Below are 19,444 nucleotides of genomic sequence, written 5' to 3'. Positions count from 1 at the left end.
GATATCCACTACACAAGTCTGGCCTCTCACAAGGCCTCTGGCTCCCCCTAGTAGATATCCACTACACAAGGCCTCTCACAGTCTGGCTCCCCCTAGTGGATATCCACTACACAAGGCCTCTCACAGTCTGGTCTGGCTCCCCTAGTGGATATCCACTACACAAGGCCTCTCACAGTCTGGCTCCCCCTAGTGGATATCCACTACACAAGGCCTCTCACAGTCTGGCTCCCCCTAGTAGATATCCACTACACAAGGCCTCTCACAGTCTGGCTCCCCCTAGTGGATATCCACTACACAAGGCCTCTCACAGTCTGGCTCCCCCTAGTGGATATCCACTACACAAGGCCTCTCACAGTCTGGCTCCCCCTAGTGGATATCCACTACACAAGGCCTCTCACAGTCTGGCTCCCCCTAGTAGATATCCACTACACAAGGCCTCTCACAGTCTGGCTCCCCCTAGTGGATATCCACTACACAAGGCCTCTCACAGTCTGGTTCCCCCTAGTACACATATGTCAGAGTCAAGGCCCGCGGGAAGGTTTTTTACGGCCCCTGGGATGATCTTGATTTATTATTAGAACCGGCCCGCAGACCGCAGCAAGCCGGCAGCCCGCAGATCTTTTACACGCACCAATACTACATTTCCCACAATGCAACGGTGACGCACCGAGCAGTAGGCTGCTTCATTTCAATATTTATTGGCACAGCAGTTGTCAGCATCACAGTAAAATTAACTTTCAGATACCCATCAAAAATGGCAAAACGGAAGGTGGACACTGAGAACCGGGGGTTTCAAACAAGGTGGGAGTCGGAGTATTTGTTCACGGACATGGAACAAAGGCTACAAAGGCAGAGGAATTAAAACGAGGCCTCAAATCTCGACAGGCTCTGTTCAAAAAAGCCAAATCACAAGGCCAGGCTGCTGTCAAGGCCAGTTTTATTTTGGCAGAAGAGATCGCTAAATCAGCCCGGCCATTTACGGAGGGGGATTTCATCAAAAACTGCATGATTAAAGTTTGTGACGAAGTTTGCCCAGAAAAAAGGCAACTCTTTTTAAATGTGAGTCTGAGCAGAAACACCATTGCCGAGAGAGTAGACCAGTTGTCCATCAATCTAAAAGAGCAGCTTGTGAAAAAGGGAAAAGATTTCATTGCATATTCCTTGGCTGTGGATGAGAGCACCGACATTTCTGACATTGCCCAGTTGTCAATTTTCATCCGTGGAGTGGACTCCAGCCTAAGCGTGACAGAGGAGTTTTTGGCTTTACGTCCTATGCATGGCACAACTACGGGGCATGATTTGTATGAAGAGGTGTCAAGATGTGTAAATGAGATGGAGCTGCCTTGGGAAAAACTTGTGGGTTTGACAACCGACGGAGCACCTGCGATGTGTGGACACAGGAGCGGACTGGTGGCGAAGATACGGGAAAAGATGCAAGAGGAAAACGCGACAGGTGAGCTGACAGCTTATCATTGTATCATACACCAGGAAGCGTTGTGCGGTAAAGCCTTGAAAATGGAGCATGTAATGAGCATCATCACGCGCACAGTTAACTTTATCAGAGCCAAAGGTTTGAATCACCGCCAGTTCAAGGCATTTCTGACGGAGTTAGAAACGGAGCATGGTGATTTGCCTTATCACACAGAGGTGCGATGGCTAAGCCAGGGAAAGGTGCTTCAAAGATGTTTCGAGCTTCGTGAGGAGATTTGTCTGTTCTTGGACAGCAAAGGGAAAGACACAACACAACTCCGAGACGAAATGTTTCTGTGTGAAATGGCTTTTCTGTGTGACATTACGAGTCATCTGAATGCAATGAACTTGCAGCTGCAGGGTCGGGATCGTGTCATCTCTGATATGTACAGTACAGTGAAGGCATTTAAAACCAAACTGACTCTGTGGGAGACGCAGATGCGGAAAGAAAATTTGAGCCACTTTCCCAGCTGCCAGACCATGAAAGAGAAGCTCTCTACCAGTGCGTTCCCGAGCGCACAGTTGGCTGATAAAATAGGTATGCTTGCCGCTGACTTTCGACGCCGATTTGCTGACTTTGAAGCACAAAAAGCAGGTTGGAACTGCTCGGTAACCCATTTGCTGTTGACGTGGAAAGCTCACCACCAAACCTCCAAATGGAGTTGATTGACCTCCAATGCAATGATGCACTGAGGGCAAAATATGCGGCAGTGGGTGCTGCGGAGTTCGCCCGTTTCCTCCCCGACACAATGCCCCAGCTGCGCATCCAGGCTGCTCAAACGTTGTCTATGTTTGGCAGCACATACCTGTGTGAACAACTGTTTTCTTTGATGAACTTGAACAAAACATCACACAGAAGTCGTGTTAAAAATTTCAAAAAAGTCAAATGGACGGAGGGCCAAATAAAAATTTAGCTACAAGCCGAGGGCCGGACTGTTCGAATGTTCATTGAAAAATTTTTAAATGACGCATATAGTCTAGTGAACCTAATTGAACCTACTGAAAACCTAACAAATATATTCCAATATGATCAGATAAATAAAGCAATATTTTCTTATGGCTCTGTCAGTAATCTTTAATTTTCAACAGACACAAAAGACAAATTTCCTTTATATAAAAATCCCCATAACATGAACATTAAATGAAAGAAACCGGTATTCAAGGCACCATCAGTAGCCTATATTTTCTATTTTAGCAAAAGTGGGCTAAATTTACTTCAAAGAAAAAAACAATAATAGCAATTTTCTATCATCCACTCAACTGAAATATTTTTAAAATATAATTGGATTGAAATACAATAAAATAAAGTGCAAAAATCTATTAATCAAAAACAACACTTTGTTTAAGGAGAAGTAACATGCAGTGAAAACAAATATTTAACTTTAACTTTTAAACTTGAACTGAGTAAAAACTCTAAATATGTGATTGCACAGTAATGTTCACTTGTTTGAGGTTGAGGGTGATACTTGGTGGTGTCCCATCTTTTCCACAAGTTCATCAATGTTCGGGGTAAGGCTCTGAGCTGAGGAAATCCTCAGAATTGAGTGGAGGTGTTCAGCAGTAAGTCGACTTCTGTGTGATGTTTTGTTCAAGTTCATCAAAGAAAACAGTTGTTCACACAGGTATGTGCTGCCAAACATAGACAACGTTTGAGCAGCCTGGATGCGCAGCTGGGGCATTGTGTCGGGGAGGAAACGGGCGAACTCCGCAGCACCCACTGCCGCATATTTTGCCCTCAGTGCATCATTGCATTGGAGGTCAATCAACTCCATTTGGAGGTTTGGTGGTGAGCTTTCCACGTCAACAGCAAATGGGTTACCGAGCAGTTCCAACCTGCTTTTTGTGCTTCAAAGTCAGCAAATCGGCGTCGAAAGTCAGCGGCAAGCATACCTATTTTATCAGCCAACTGTGCGCTCGGGAACGCACTGGTAGAGAGCTTCTCTTTCATGGTCTGGCAGCTGGGAAAGTGGCTCAAATTTTCTTTCCGCATCTGCGTCTCCCACAGAGTCAGTTTGGTTTTAAATGCCTTCACTGTACTGTACATATCAGAGATGACACGATCCCGACCCTGCAGCTGCAAGTTCATTGCATTCAGATGACTCGTAATGTCACACAGAAAAGCCATTTCACACAGAAACATTTCGTCTCGGAGTTGTGTTGTGTCTTTCCCTTTGCTGTCCAAGAACAGACAAATCTCCTCACGAAGCTCGAAACATCTTTGAAGCACCTTTCCCTGGCTTAGCCATCGCACCTCTGTGTGATAAGGCAAATCACCATGCTCCGTTTCTAACTCCGTCAGAAATGCCTTGAACTGGCGGTGATTCAAACCTTTGGCTCTGATAAAGTTAACTGTGCGCGTGATGATGCTCATTACATGCTCCATTTTCAAGGCTTTACCGCACAACGCTTCCTGGTGTATGATACAATGATAAGCTGTCAGCTCACCTGTCGCGTTTTCCTCTTGCATCTTTTCCCGTATCTTCGCCACCAGTCCGCTCCTGTGTCCACACATCGCAGGTGCTCCGTCGGTTGTCAAACCCACGAGTTTTTCCCAAGGCAGCTCCATCTCATTTACACATCTTGACACCTCTTCATACAAATCATGCCCCGTAGTTGTGCCATGCATAGGACGTAAAGCCAAAAACTCCTCTGTCACGCTTAGGCTGGAGTCCACTCCGCGGATGAAAATTGACAACTGGGCAATGTCAGAAATGTCGGTGCTCTCATCCACAGCCAAGGAATATGCAATGAAATCTTTTCCCTTTTTCACAAGCTGCTCTTTTAGATTGATGGACAACTGGTCTACTCTCTCGGCAATGGTGTTTCTGCTCAGACTCACATTTAAAAAGAGTTGCCTTTTTTCTGGGCAAACTTCGTCACAAACTTTAATCATGCAGTTTTTGATGAAATCCCCCTCCGTAAATGGCCGGGCTGATTTAGCGATCTCTTCTGCCAAAATAAAACTGGCCTTGACAGCAGCCTGGCCTTGTGATTTGGCTTTTTTGAACAGAGCCTGTCGAGATTTGAGGCCTCGTTTTAATTCCTCTGCCTTTTGTAGCCTTTGTTCCATGTCCATATTCTTGTTTTTGTCCGCGTGTTTCGTTTCATAATGTCGTCTCAGATTATACTCTTTCAGTACCGCCACACTTTCTCCACACAGAAGACACACAGGTTTTCCAGCTACCTCCGTGAACAAATACTCCGACTCCCACCTTGTTTGAAACCCCGGTTCTCAGTGTCCACCTTCCGTTTTGCCATTTTTGATGGGTATCTGAAAGTTAATTTTACTGTGATGCTGACAACTGCTGTGCCAATAAATATTGAAATGAAGCAGCCTACTGCTCGGTGCGTCACCGTTGCATTGTGGGAAATGTAGTATTGGTGCGTGTAAAAGATCTGCGGGCTGCCGGCTTGCTGCGGTCTGCGGGCCGGTTCTAATAATAAATCAAGATCATCCCAGGGGCCGTAAAAAACCTTCTCGCGGGCCGGATGTGGCCCGCGGGCCTTGACTCTGACATATGTGCCCTAGTAGATATCCACTACACAAGGCCTCTCTCTCACAGTCTGGCTCCCCCTAGTGGATATCCACTACACAAGGCCTCTCACAGTCTGGTTCCCCCTAGTGGATATCCACTACACAAGGCCTCTCACAGTCTGGCTCCCCCTAGTAGATATCCACTACACAAGGCCTCTCACAGTCTGGCTCCCCCTAGTGGATATCCACTACACAAGGCCTCTCACAGTCTGGCTCCCCTAGTGGATATCCACTACACAAGGCCTCTCACAGTCTGGCTCCCCTAGTGGATATCCACTACACAAGGCCTCTCACAGTCTGGCTCCCCCTAGTGGATATCCACTACACAAGGCCTCTCACAGTCTGGCTCCCCCTAGTGGATATCCACTACACAAGGCCTCTCTCTCACAGTCTGGCTCCCCCTAGTGGATATCCACTACACAAGGCCTCTCACAGTCTGGCTCCCCCTAGTAGATATCCACTACACAAGGCCTCTCACAGTCTGGCTCCCCCTAGTAGATATCCACTACACAAGGCCTCTCACAGTCTGGCTCCCCCTAGTGGATATCCACTACACAAGGCCTCTCTCTCACAGTCTGGCTCCCCCTAGTGGATATCCACTACACAAGGCCTCTCACAGTCTGGCTCCCCTAGTAGATATCCACTACACAAGGCCTCTCACAGTCTGGCTCCCCTAGTGGATATCCACTACACAAGGCCTCTCAGTCTGGCTCCCCCTAGTATCCACTGGCCTCTCACAGTCTGGCTCCCCCTATAGATATCCACTACACAAGGCCTCTCACAGTCTGGCTCCCCCTAGTCTGGCCTCCACAGTCTGGCTCCCCTAGTAGATATCCACTACACAAGGCCTCTCACAGTCTGGTTCCCCTAGTAGATATCCACTACACAAGTAGATATCCACTACACAAGGCCTCTCACAGTCTGGCTCCCCCTAGTAGATATCCACTACCAAGGCCTCTCACAGTCTGGCTCCCCTAGTGGATATCCACTACACAAGGCCTCTCACAGTCTGGCTCCCCTAGTGGATATCCACTACACAAGGCCTCTCACAGTCTGGCTCCCCTAGTAGATATCCACTACACAAGGCCTCTCACAGTCTGGCTCCCCCTAGTAGATATCCACTACACAAGGCCTCTCACAGTCTGGCTCCCCCTAGTAGATATCCACTACACAAGGCCTCTCACAGTCTGGCTCCCCCTAGTAGATATCCACTACACAAGGCCTCTCACAGTCTGGCTCCCCCTAGTAGATATCCACTACACAAGGCCTCTCACAGTCTGGCTCCCCCTAGTAGATATCCACTACACAAGGCCTCTCACAGTCTGGCTCCCCCTAGTGGATATCCACTACACAAGGCCTCTCACAGTCTGGCTCCCCCTAGTAGATATCCACTACACAAGGCCTCTCACAGTCTGGCTCCCCCTAGTAGATATCCACTACACAAGGCCTCTCACAGTCTGGCTCCCCCTAGTAGATATCCACTACACAAGGCCTCTCACAGTCTGGTTCCCCCTAGTAGATATCCACTACACAAGGCCTCTCACAGTCTGGCTGAAGATATTTTTTTTTTAAAGATAAGCTTGAAATGGGCGTGGTCTAATTGATTCAACAACCAACAAGTTTAGGTTTCAAAATAAATCAGAAAATCAACAGTTATTTCTGTTAATCAAAGTTAGCTGGCGAACTCATTGACCCTGCCTTGTAGTACACCTCTCTGGAGTCGTTCACCACTGACCCGTAGCTGCATGAAGGTGACGGCTGTGATGCTGTTTCCAGGGAGATCGGGGAGGAGGAGCTACAGAAGTTCTACTGCAGGATCACCAAGCAGCTGATGGGGAAAGAACACGGCCATGATGTCATCGACTCACTCCAGAGACTACACCTGATCATGGCCTCAACCAAGTACACCAGGAGGTACCCTACACCCTAAACCCTAACTGCCTACACCTGATCATGGCCTCAACCAAGTACACCAGGAGGTACCCTACACCCTAAACCCTAACTGCCTACACCTGATCATGGCCTCAACCAAGTACACCAGGAGGTACCCTACACCCTAAACCCTAACTGCCTACACCTGATCATGGCCTCAACCAAGTACACCAGGAGGTACCCTACACCCTAAACCCTACACCCTAAACCCTAACTGCCTACACCTGATCATGGCCTCAACCAAGTACACCAGGAGGTACCCTACACCCTAAACCCTAACTGACTACACCTGATCATGGCCTCAACCAAGTACACCAGGAGGTACCCTACACCCTAAACCCTAACTGCCTACACCTGATCATGGCCTCAACCAAGTACACTAGGAGGTACCCTACACCCTAAACCCTAACTGACTACACCTGATCATGGCCTACACCTAGTACACTAGGAGGTACCCTAAACCCTACACCCTAAACCCTAACTGACTACACCTGATCATGGCCTCCACCAAGTACACTAGGAGGTACCTTAAACCCTACACCCTAAACCCTAACTGACTACACTTGATCATGGCCTCCACCTACTACACTAGGAGGTACCCTAAACCCTACACCCTAAACCCTAAACCCTAACTGACTACACCTGATCATGGCCTCCACCTACTACACTAGGAGGTACCTTAAACCCTACACCCTAAACCCTACACCCTACACCCTAAACCCTAACTGACTACACCTGATCATGGCCTCCACCTAGTACACTAGGAGGTACCCTAAACCCTACACCCTAAACCCTAACTGACTACACCTGATCATGGCCTCCACCTAGTACACTAGGAGGTACCTTAAACCCTACACCCTAAACCCTAACTGACTATACCTGATCATGGCCTCAACCTAGTACACTAGGAGGTACCCTACACCCTAAACCCTAACTGACTACACTTGATCATGGCCTCCACCTAGTACACTAGGAGGTACCCTAGACCCTAACTGACTACACCTGATCATGGCCTCAACCTAGTACACTAGGAGGTACCCTACACCCTAAACCCTAACTGACTACACCTGATCATGGCCTCAACCTAGTACACTAGGAGGTACCCTACACCCTAAACCCTAACTGACTACACCTGATCATGGCCTCAACCTAGTACACTAGGAGGTACCCTACACCCTAAACCCTAACTGCCTACACCTGATCATGGCCTCAACCTAGTACACTAGGAGGTACCCTACACCCTAAACCCTAACTGCCTACACCTGATCATGGCCTCAACCTAGTACACTAGGAGGTACCCTAAACCCTACACCCTAAACCCTAACTGACTACACCTGATCATGGCCTCAACCTAGTACACTAGGAGGTACCCTAAACCCTACACCCTAAACCCTAACTGACTACACCTGATCATGGCCTCAACCAAGTACACCAGGAGGTACCCTACACCCTAAACCCTAACTGCCTACACCTGATCATGGCCTCAACCTAGTACACTAGGAGGTACCCTACACCCTAAACCCTAACTGACTACACCTGATCATGGCCTCAACCAAGTACACCAGGAGGTACCCTACACCCTAAACCCTAACTGCCTACACCTGATCATGGCCTCAACCTAGTACACTAGGAGGTACCCTAAACCCTACACCCTAAACCCTAACTGACTACACCTGATCATGGCCTCCACCTAGTACACTAGGAGGTACCCTAAACCCTACACCCTAAACCCTAAACCCTAACTGACTACACCTGATCATGGCCTCAACCAAGTACACTAGGAGGTACCTTAAACCCTACACCCTAAACCCTAACTGACTACACCTGATCATGGCCTCAACCTAGTACACTAGGAGGTACCCTACACCCTAAACCCTAACTGCCTACACCTGATCATGGCCTCAACCTAGTACACTAGGAGGTACCCTACACCCTACACCCTAAACCCTAAACCATAAACCCTAACTGACTACACCTGATCATGGCCTCAACCTAGTACACTAGGAGGTACCCTACACCCTAAACCCTACACCCTAAACCCTAACTGACTACACCTGATCATGGCCTCCACCTAGTACACTAGGAGGTACCCTAAACCCTACACCCTAAACCCTAAACCCTAACTGACTACACCTGATCATGGCCTCAACCAAGTACACTAGGAGGTACCTTAAACCCTACACCCTAAACCCTAACTGACTACACCTGATCATGGCCTCAACCTAGTACACTAGGAGGTACCCTACACCCTAAACCCTAACTGCCTACACCTGATCATGGCCTCAACCTAGTACACTAGGAGGTACCCTACACCCTACACCCTAAACCCTAAACCATAAACCCTAACTGACTACACCTGATCATGGCCTCAACCTAGTACACTAGGAGGTACCCTACACCCTAAACCCTACACCCTAAATCCTAACTGACTACACCTGATCATGGCCTCAACCTAGTACACTAGGAGGTACCCTAAACCCTAAACCCTAGCACCTAGTACAGTAAGACTGTGTGTCTCTCTGGTCCTGGAGAGGGTTGCAGGTGTTGGGCTGTCATATCTGTAAAGAATGGAAGACCATAGTTGAATTTTCATGTGTTTTATAGCTGGGCTGAAACAAAAACCTGCACGCTTACCTTCCCCATGGTATTGGGTGGTCGCAGTGGCGTGTTGTCATGGTAACCGGTGTATATGTGTTGTCCACAGGCTGCCAGTGGAGCTGCATGACCGTCTGCTGTCGCTTTGTGTGTCTTCCTCTGTGGAGCAGCTGACTGTGTTGACCTCGGCAGTACTCAGAGAAACACTGCCCCCCTCTGGTCCGGAGCAGATCTACACCCTACATGACCACAGCCCTTTACCCAGTCATACTGCTGCTTTAATGCTGTCACAGGTACACATCCATACTGAATAGGCTCGTGGCAAGTCCCCCAAAATGTTGTTACCCAAGGTTTAACAAACCCCAACCAGGTACACATCCATACTGAATAGGCTAGTGGCAAGTCCCCCAAAATGTTGTTACCCAAGGTTTAACAAACCCCAACCAAGTACACATCCATACTGAATAGGTTTAACAAACCCCAACCAGGTACACATCCATACTGAATAGGCTCGTGGCAAGTCCCCCAAAATGTTGTTACCCAAGGTTTAACAAACCCCAACCAGGTACACATCCATACTGAATAGGTTTAACAAACCCCAATGAGGTACACATCCATACTGAATAGGTTTACCAAACCCCAATGAGGTACACATCCATACTGAATAGGTTTACCAAACCCCAATGAGGTACACATCCATACTGAATAGGTTTACCAAACCCCAATGAGGTACACATCCATACTGAATAGGTTTACCAAACCCCAATGAGGTACACATCCATACTGAATAGGTTTAACAAACCCCAACCAGGTACACATCCATACTGAATAGGCTCGTGGCAAGTCCCCCAAAATGTTGTTACCCAAGGTTTAACAAACCCCAACCAGGTACACATCCATACTGAATAGGCTAGTGGCAAGTCCCCCAAAATGTTGTTACCCAAGGTTTAACAAACCCCAACCAAGTACACATCCATACTGAATAGGTTTAACAAACCCCAACCAGGTTTAATGTCTAACATCTCCCATATATGAAATAGATGTGTCAAAATATGTGACTGTAATGGTGGTTAAATGGATAAATATTGTGACACACCCCCTTAACTCATTATTTTGGGTCTGCGGTCAACACACACCAGGTGATACTGTCTTTTCTCCAGGCAGGACCAATCAGGAATGACTGAGAGAACATTTGACTGTCTTTTCTCCAGGCAGGACCAATCAGGAATGACTGAGAGAACATTTGACTGTCTTTTCTCCAGGCAGGACCAATCAGGAATGACTGAGAGAACATTTGACTGTCTTTTCTCCAGGCAGGACCAATCAGGAATGACTGAGAGAACATTTGACTGTCTTTTCTCCAGGCAGGACCAATCAGGAATGACTGAGAGAACATTTGACTGTCTTTTCTCCAGGCAGGACCAATCAGGAATGACTGAGAGAACATTTGACTGTCTTTTCTCCAGGCAGGACCAATCAGGAATGACTGAGAGAACATTTGACTGTCTTTTCTCCAGGCAGGACCAATCAGGAATGACTGAGAGAACATTTGACTGTCTTTTCTCCAGGCAGGACCAATCAGGAATGACTGAGAGAACATTTGACTGTCTTTTCTCCAGGCAGGACCAATCAGGAATGACTGAGAGAACATTTGACTGTCTTTTCTCCAGGCAGGACCAATCAGGAATGACTGAGAGAACATTTGACTGTCTTTTCTCCAGGCAGGACCAATCAGGAATGACTGAGAGAACATTTGACTGTCTTTTCTCCAGGCAGGACCAATCAGGAATGACTGAGAGAACATTTGACTGTCTTTTCTCCAGGCAGGACCAATCAGGAATGACTGAGAGAACATTTGACTGTCTTTTCTCCAGGCAGGACCAATCAGGAATGACTGAGAGAACATTTGACTGTCTTTTCTCCAGGCAGGACCAATCAGGAATGACTGAGAGAACATTTGACTGTCTTTTCTCCAGGCAGGACCAATCAGGAATGACTGAGAGAACATTTGACTGTCTTTTCTCCAGGCAGGACCAATCAGGAATGACTGAGAGAACATTTGACTGTCTTTTCTCCAGGCAGGACCAATCAGGAATGACTGAGAGAACATTTGACTGTCTTTTCTCCAGGCAGGACCAATCAGGAATGACTGAGAGAACATTTGACTCAGAAAGTTGTGTATTGAACAGCTACCATAAAGTGAAGTTTGCATTCATCATAAATATTCATATTTGATATTTTAGTTTACATTCATCATAAATATTCATATTTGATATTTTAGCATATTGTATCTGTGTGTTTACAGGTCCAAAATGCGTTAAGATATTCTAATGCTGTTTGTTTGTGTATGTAGGGCAGACGACTGACTGCTTGTATTCCTAATTTGAGCAATATCAGAGCTTTTTACACAACCATCCATTTCATATAAGGTTGGGCTTTGTTATACCTCGGGTAGAGGTCTCTCAAAACATAAATAAATAAATATTCATATTCTGTCTCTCTGTCTCTGTCTCTCTGTCTCTCTCTCTGTCTCTCTGTCTCTCTGTCTCTCTGTCTCTGTCTCTCTGTCTCTCTGTCTCTGTCTCTTTCTCTCTGTCTCTGTCTCTCTGTCTCTGTCTCTCTCTCTCTTTCTCTCTGTCTCTCTGTCTCTCTCTCTCTGTCTCTGTCTCTCTCTCTCTTTCTTTCTGTCTCTCTGTCTCTCTGTCTCTTTCTCTCTGTCTCTCTTTCTCTCTGTCTCTCTGTCTTTCTTTCTGTCTCTCTGTCTCTGTCTCTTTCTCTCTGTCTCTGTCTCTTTCTCTCTGTCTCTCTGTCTCTGTCTCTCTCTCTTTCTTTCTGTCTCTCTGTCTCTCTGTCTCTGTCTCTTTCTCTCTGTCTCTCTCTCTTTCTCTCTGTCTCTCTCTCTTTCTCTCTGTCTCTCTCTCTTTCTCTCTGTCTCTCTGTCTCTCTGTCTCTCTCTCTCTCTCTCTGTCTCTCTGTCTCTTTCTCTCTGTCTCTCTGTCTCTCTGTCTCTGTCTCTTTCTCTCTGTCTCTTTCTCTCTGTCTCAGGCAGAGTCTAAAGAAGACCTGTCAGCTCTCTCCTCTCTCCTCCTTCGAAGTTTGGAGGGACGACCAGCAGGCATACTCTCTCACCTTCACACTCTGCCTCTTCTCAACACCATCATCACCTACTGCCCAGAGAGCCTTACTGAAGGTAAAACGGACACAGGCGTGTATCTGTGCGTGAGAAGAGCTTGCGATTATGCGAGTCTCTCTTGTTGTGCGTGTCTGTTGTTCTCTGCAAACATCAAAGGGGACTGATTTAGACCTGGGACACCAGGTGGGTTATTCCCCTCTAATCAGGGACTGATTTAGACCTGGGACACCAGGTGGGTTATTCCCCTCTAATCAGGGACTGATTTAGACCTGGGACACCAGGTGGGTTATTCCCCTCTAATCAGGGCCTGATTTAGACCTGGGACACCAGGTGGGTTATTCCCCTCTAATCAGGGACTGATTTAGACCTGGGACACCAGGTGGGTTATTCCCCTCTAATCAGGGACTGATTTAGACCTGGGACACCAGGTGGGTTATTCCCCTCTAATCGGGGACTGATTTAGACCTGGGACACCAGGTGGGTTATTCCCCTCTAATCAGGGACTGATTTAGACCTGGGACACCAGGTGTCCTGTGATATGTGGTTGTCCCACCTAGCTGTCTGAATATGAATATACTAACTACTGTAATATGTGGTTGTCCACCTAGCTATCTGAATATACTAACTACTGTGATATGTGGTTGTCCACCTAGCTATCTGAATATACTAACTACTGTGATATGTGGTTGTCCACCTAGCTATCTGAATATACTAACTACTGTGATATGTGGTTGTCTCACCTAGCTATCTGAATATACTAACTACTGTGATATGTGGTTGTCCACCTAGCTATCTGAATATACTAACTACTGTGATATGTGGTTGTCCACCTAGCTATCTGAATATACTAACTACTGTGATATGTGGTTGTCTCACCTAGCTATCTGAATATACTAACTACTGTAATATGTGGTTGTCCACCTAGCTATCTGAATATACTAACTACTGTGATATGTGGTTGTCTCACCTAGCTATCTGAATATACTAACTACTGTGATATGTGGTTGTCTCACCTAGCTATCTGAATATACTAACTACTGTGATATGTGGTTGTCCACCTAGCTATCTGAATATACTAACTACTGTGATATGTGGTTGTCCACCTAGCTATCTGAATATACTAACTACTGTGATATGTGGTTGTCTCACCTAGCTATCTGAATATACTAACTACTGTGATATGTGGTTGTCTCACCTAGCTATCTGAATATACTAACTACTGTGATATGTGGTTGTCCACCTAGCTATCTGAATATACTAACTACTGTGATATGTGGTTGTCTCACCTAGCTATCTGAATATACTAACTACTGTGATATGTGGTTGTCCACCTAGCTATCTGAATATACTAACTACTGTGATATGTGGTTGTCCCACCTAGCTATCTGAATATACTAACTACTGTGATATGTGGTTGTCTCACCTAGCTATCTGAATATACTAACTACTGTGATATGTGGTTGTCTCACCTAGCTATCTGAATATACTAACTACTGTGATATGTGGTTGTCCACCTAGCTATCTGAATATACTAACTACTGTGATATGTGGTTGTCCCACCTAGCTATCTGAATATACTAACTACTGTGATATGTGGTTGTCCCACCTAGCTATCTGAATATACTAACTACTGTAATATGTGGTTGTCTTAAAATGTTAATATAACTGTTAGTCTCTCTGGATAAGAACGTCTGCTAACTGACTAAAGTGTGTGTGTGTGTGTGTGTAGATCATGTGACCCTGCTCAGTAAGAGGCTTGTCGATTGGCTGCGCTACGCCAGTGTTCAGCAGGGAGGTGTGGCTTCGTCAGGAGGGTTTTTCACTGGCCCTCGAATACGTCAGGTGACCTCTAATAGACCAATCAAATCACTGCATATGTTTACATGCAGAACTGTAATGAAACATCTGGATGTTCTGAATGTCTTTTCTAAAGTGTGTGTGTGTGTGTGTGTGTGTGTGTGTAGCCGGGGCCGGTGGTGGAGCTGGACGGCTGTGTGTGTGGTGATTTCTTCACAGTGCTGTGTGTCAGCCAAGCCTTCTCAGACGACCAATGGATGAACCTATACAGTTTCTCTCTGCTACGCCATTGGCTGATCACATACCACAATGTAACTGATGGCAACAACAGCACAGACGCAGGTGTGTGTGGGGGGGGTTCCATTGAGATGTGAATGGGGGGTTATATTAGGTTGTACCTCTGGTCTGCCAGCTCAGTCTCTCCTTCTTCCATGGTAAGGTGGCTAGCTGACTGACTGACTGGCTGGCTAGCTGACTGACTGGCTGGCAAGCTGACTGACTCACATGCTGGCTGGCTAGCTGACTGACTCACATGCTAGCTGACTGACTGACTGACTGGCTGGCTAGCTGACTGACTCACATGCTGGCTGGCTAGCTGACTGACTCACATGTTAGCTGACTGACTGACTGACTGGCTGGCTAGCTGACTGACTGACTGGCTGGCTAGCTGACTGACTCACATGCTGGCTGGCTAGCTGACTGACTCGCATGCTGGCTGGCTAGCTGACTGACTCGCATGCTGGCTGGCTAGCTGACTGACTCACATGCTGGCTGGCTAGCTGACTGACTCACATGCTAGCTGACTGGCTAGCTAGCTGACTGGCTGGCTAGCTGACTGACTGGCTGGCTAGCTGACTGGCTCATATGCTGGCTGGCTAGCTGACTGACTCACATGCTGGCTAGCTGACTGACTCACATGCTAGCTGACTGACTGGCTGGCTAGCTGACTGACTGGCTAGCTGGCTAGCTGACTGGCTGGCTGGCTGGCTAGCTGACTGACTCACATGCTGGCTGACTGTTTCCTGGCTGGCTGACTGGCTGGCTGGCTGGCTAGCTGACTGACTCACATGCTGGCTAGCTGACTGACTCACATGCTAGCTGGCTGGCTGGCTAGCTGACTGGCTGGCTGGCTGGCTGGCTAGCTGACTGACTCACATGCTGGCTGACTGTTTCCTGGCTGGCTGACTGACTGACTGACTGACTTACTGACTGTCTAGCTGACTGATTGGCAGACTGATTAGCTGGCTGGCTGACTGACTGCTGGCTGGCTGGCTGGCTGGCTGGCTGGCTGGCCAGCTGACTGATTGGCAGACTGATTGGCTGGCTGGCTGACTACAGGCCGACTGACTGTACTGGCTGGCTGACTACTGGCTGGCGGACTGTACTGGCTGGCTGACTACTGGCTGGCTGACTACTTTCTGGCTGACTACTGGCTGGCAGACTGTGCTGGCTGGCTGAATGTACTGGCTGGCGGACTGTACTGGCTGGCGGACTGTACTGGCTGGCGGACTGTACTGGCTGGCTGACTACTGGCTGGCAGACTGTACTGGCTGGCTGACTGTACTGGCTGGCTGACTGTGCTGGCTGGCTGACTACTGGCTGACTGGCTGGCTGATTACTGGCTGGCTGACTACTGGCTGGCTGGCTGACTACTGGCTGACTACTGGCTGACTACTGGCTGGCTGACTGTACTGTACTGGCTGACTGTACTGGCTGACTGTACTGGCTGACTGGACTGACTGGCTGACTATACTGCCTGGCTGGTTGACTACTGGCTGGCTGACTGGCTGACTACTGGTTGACTGGCTGACTACTGGCTGGCTGACTGTACTGACTGGCTGACTGTGCTGACTGTACTGGCTGACTACTGGCTGACTGTACTGGCTGACTGTACTGACTGGCTGACTGTACTGACTGGCTGACTGTACTGACTGGCTGACTGTACTGACTGGCTGTACTGACTGGCTGACTGTGCTGACTGTACTGGCTGACTGGACTGGCTGACTGGACTGACTGGGCTGACTACTGGCTGACTGGCTGACTGTACTGGCTGACTGTACTGGCTGACTGTACTGACTGGCTGACTGTACTGGCTGACTGCTGGCTGGCTGACTGTGCTGACTGCTGGCTGGCTGACTGCTGGCTGGCTGACTACTGGCTGGCTGACTGTACTGGCTGGCTGACTGCTGGCTGGCTGACTGTACTGGCTGGCTGACTACTGGCTGACTGTACTGACTGGCTGACTGACTACTGGCTGGCTGGCTGACTACTGGCTGACAGTACTGGCTGAGTACTGGCTGGCTGACTACTGGCTGGCTGGCTGACTACTGGCTGGCTGACTACTTTCTGGCTGGCTGTCTACTGGCTGGCTGACTGGCTGACTGTACTGACTGTCTGACTGTACTGGCTGACTGTACTGGCTGACTGTACTGACTGGCTGACTGTACTGACTGTACTGGCTGACTGTACTGACTGGCTGACTGCTGGCTGGCTGGCTGACTACTGGCTGGCTGACTACTGGCTGGCTGGCTGACTACTGGCTGGCTGACTACTGGCTGGCTGGCTGACTACTGGCTGGCTGACTACTTTCTGGCTGGCTGTCTACTGGCTGGCTGACTGGCTGACTGGCTGACTGTACTGACTGGCTGACTGTACTGGCTGACTGTACTGACTGTACTGGCTGACTGTACTGACTGGCTGACTGCTGGCTGGCTGGCTGACTACTGGCTGGCTGACTACTGGCTACTGTACTGACTGGCTGACTGTACTGACTGGCTGACTGTACTGACTGACTGTACTGGCTGACTGCTGGCTGGCTGACTGTACTGACTGACTGACTGTACTGGCTGACTTCTGGCTGGCTGACTGTACTGGCTGGCTGACTGCTGGCTGGCTGACTAATGGCTGGCTGGCTGTACTGGCTGGCTGACTGTACTGACTGGCTGACTACTGGCCTGCTGACTACTGGCTGACTGTACTGGCTTACTGACTGGCTGACTGTACTGACTATACTGACTGGCTGACTGCTGGTTGGCTGACTGTACTGGCTGACTGTACTGGCTGGCTACTGGCTGGCTGACTGTACTGGCTGGCTGACTGTACTGGCTGGCTGACTGCTGGCTGGCTGACTGTACTGACTATACTAACTGGCTGACTACTGGCTGGCTGACTACTGGCTGACTGTACTGACTATACTGGCTGGCTGACAATTCTTGTTGTAGTTAGCTGATGGGAGTGTTCCTGACATACTGGAACCAGCGGGCCTGGTACAGACTCTCATACCGTGCTCAGTCACTTGTTTTGACAATTCTTGTTGTAGTTAGCTGATGGGAGTGTTCCTGACATACTGGAACCAGCGGGCCTGGTACAGACTCTGTACTGGCTGGCTGACTGCTGGCTGGCTGACTGTACATTTACATTTACATTGGCTGGCTGACTACTGGCTGGCTGGCTGACTACTGGCTGACAGTACTGGCTGAGTACTGGCTGGCTGGCTGACTACTGGCTGGCTGGCTGACTACTGGCTGGCTGACTACTTTCTGGCTGACTGTACTGACTGGCTGACTGCTGGCTGGCTGGCTGACTACTGGCTGGCTGACTGGCTGACTACTGTACTGACTGACTGGCTGACTGTACTGACTGACTGACTGTACTGGCTGACTGCTGGCTGGCTGACTGTACTGACTGACTGACTGTACTGGCTGGCTGACTGCTGGCTGGCTGACTGTACTGACTGACTGACTGTACTGGCTGACTGCTGGCTGGCTGACTGTACTGGCTAGCTGACTGTACTGACTGGCTGACTGCTGGCTGGCTGACTACTGGCTGGCTGACTACTGGCTGACTGTACTGGCTTACTGACTGGCTGACTGCTGGCTGGCTGACTGTACTGGCTGACTGTACTGGCTGGCTGGCTGACTGTACTGGCTGGCTGGCTGACTGTACTGGCTGGCTGGCTGACTACTGGCTGGCTGACTGTACTGGCTGGCTGACTGTACTGGCTGGCTGACTACTGGCTGGCTGACTGTACTGGCTGGTTGACTGCTGGCTGGCTGACTACTGGCTGACTGTACTGGCTGACTGACTATACTAACTGGCTGGCTGGCTGACTACTGGCTGGCTGACTGTACTGGCTGGCTGACTGTACTGGCTGGCTGACTACTGGCTGGCTGACTGTACTGGCTGGCTGACTGTACTGGCTGGCTGACTGTACTGGCTGACTGTACTGACTGGCTGACTGTACTGACTGGCTGACTGTACTGACTGGCTGACTGTACTGGCTGACTGTACTGGCTGGCTGACTGTACTGGCTGACTGTACTGGCTGACTGTACTGGCTGGCTGTACTGACTGGCTGAATGACTGTACTGGCTGACTGTACTGGCTGGCTGACTGTACTGGCTGACTGTACTGGCTGGCTGACTGTACTGGCTGACTGTACTGGCTGGCTGACTGTACTGGCTGACTGTACTGGCTGACTGTACTGGCTGGCTGACTGTACTGGCTGACTGTACTGACTGGCTGACTGTACTGGCTGACTGTACTGGCTGACTGTACTGGCTGGCTGACTGTACTGACTGACTGTACTGACTGACTGTACTGACTGACTGTACTGGCTGACTGTACTGGCTGGCTGACTGTACTGGCTGACTGTACTGGCTGGCTGACTGTACTGGCTGACTGTACTGGCTGACTGTACTGACTGGCTGACTGTACTGGCTGACTGTACTGGCTGGCTGACTGTACTGACTGACTGTACTGACTGACTGTACTGGCTGACTGTACTGGCTGACTGTACTGACTGGCTGACTGTACTGGCTGGCTGTACTGGCTGACTGTGCTGACTGTACTGGCTGACTGTACTGGCTGACTGTACTGGCTGGCTGTACTGGCTGACTGTACTGGCTGGCTGTACTGACTGGCTGACTGTACTGGCTGAATGACTGTACTGGCTGACTGTACTGGCTGGCTGACTGTACTGGC

The 19,444-nt window shown here is 48.9% G+C and overlaps 2 protein-coding genes and 1 long non-coding RNA gene across 3 annotated transcripts in view; 2 read left to right on the top strand and 1 right to left on the bottom strand.

Annotated features, from left to right (window-relative positions):
* ap5z1 (adaptor related protein complex 5 subunit zeta 1) overlaps positions 1-19,444 on the top strand; it is a 76,792-nt gene that overhangs the window by 2,598 nt on the left and 54,750 nt on the right. Inside the window, exons 2-6 of the mRNA XM_052514875.1 lie at positions 6,782-6,919; positions 9,642-9,825; positions 12,578-12,722; positions 14,395-14,507; positions 14,630-14,804. Of these exons, the coding sequence (XP_052370835.1) occupies positions 6,782-6,919; positions 9,642-9,825; positions 12,578-12,722; positions 14,395-14,507; positions 14,630-14,804 (755 nt within the window). The remainder of the gene's footprint in view (positions 1-6,781; positions 6,920-9,641; positions 9,826-12,577; positions 12,723-14,394; positions 14,508-14,629; positions 14,805-19,444) is intronic.
* LOC127928010 (uncharacterized) lies at positions 7,226-8,514 on the bottom strand. Its single transcript, XR_008129966.1, has 3 exons — positions 8,498-8,514; positions 8,344-8,425; positions 7,226-7,291 (listed from the first exon to the last, which is right to left on the bottom strand). It is a non-coding gene; the product is annotated as an uncharacterized LOC127928010 (long non-coding RNA).
* Positions 9,836-12,021, top strand: LOC127928001 (uncharacterized). Its single transcript, XM_052514874.1, has 2 exons — positions 9,836-9,902; positions 10,303-12,021. Exon 2 carries the CDS (start codon positions 10,709-10,711, stop codon positions 11,765-11,767), a length of 1,059 nt encoding a protein of 352 aa, XP_052370834.1. The 5' UTR covers positions 9,836-9,902; positions 10,303-10,708; the 3' UTR covers positions 11,768-12,021.

The sequence above is a fragment of the Oncorhynchus keta genome, unplaced genomic scaffold (assembly GCF_023373465.1).
Source record: "Oncorhynchus keta strain PuntledgeMale-10-30-2019 unplaced genomic scaffold, Oket_V2 Un_scaffold_2008_pilon_pilon, whole genome shotgun sequence".
NCBI classification, from domain to species: domain Eukaryota; kingdom Metazoa; phylum Chordata; class Actinopteri; order Salmoniformes; family Salmonidae; genus Oncorhynchus; species Oncorhynchus keta.
Note: the sequence above shows the minus strand (reverse complement) of the source record. Positions and strands in the feature narration are given on the sequence as shown.

Coding starts and splice junctions, on each gene's coding strand:
- LOC127928001 (XM_052514874.1), top strand. CDS start 10,709: ATGACTGAGAGAACATTTGACTGTCTTTTCTCCAGGCAGGACCAATCA.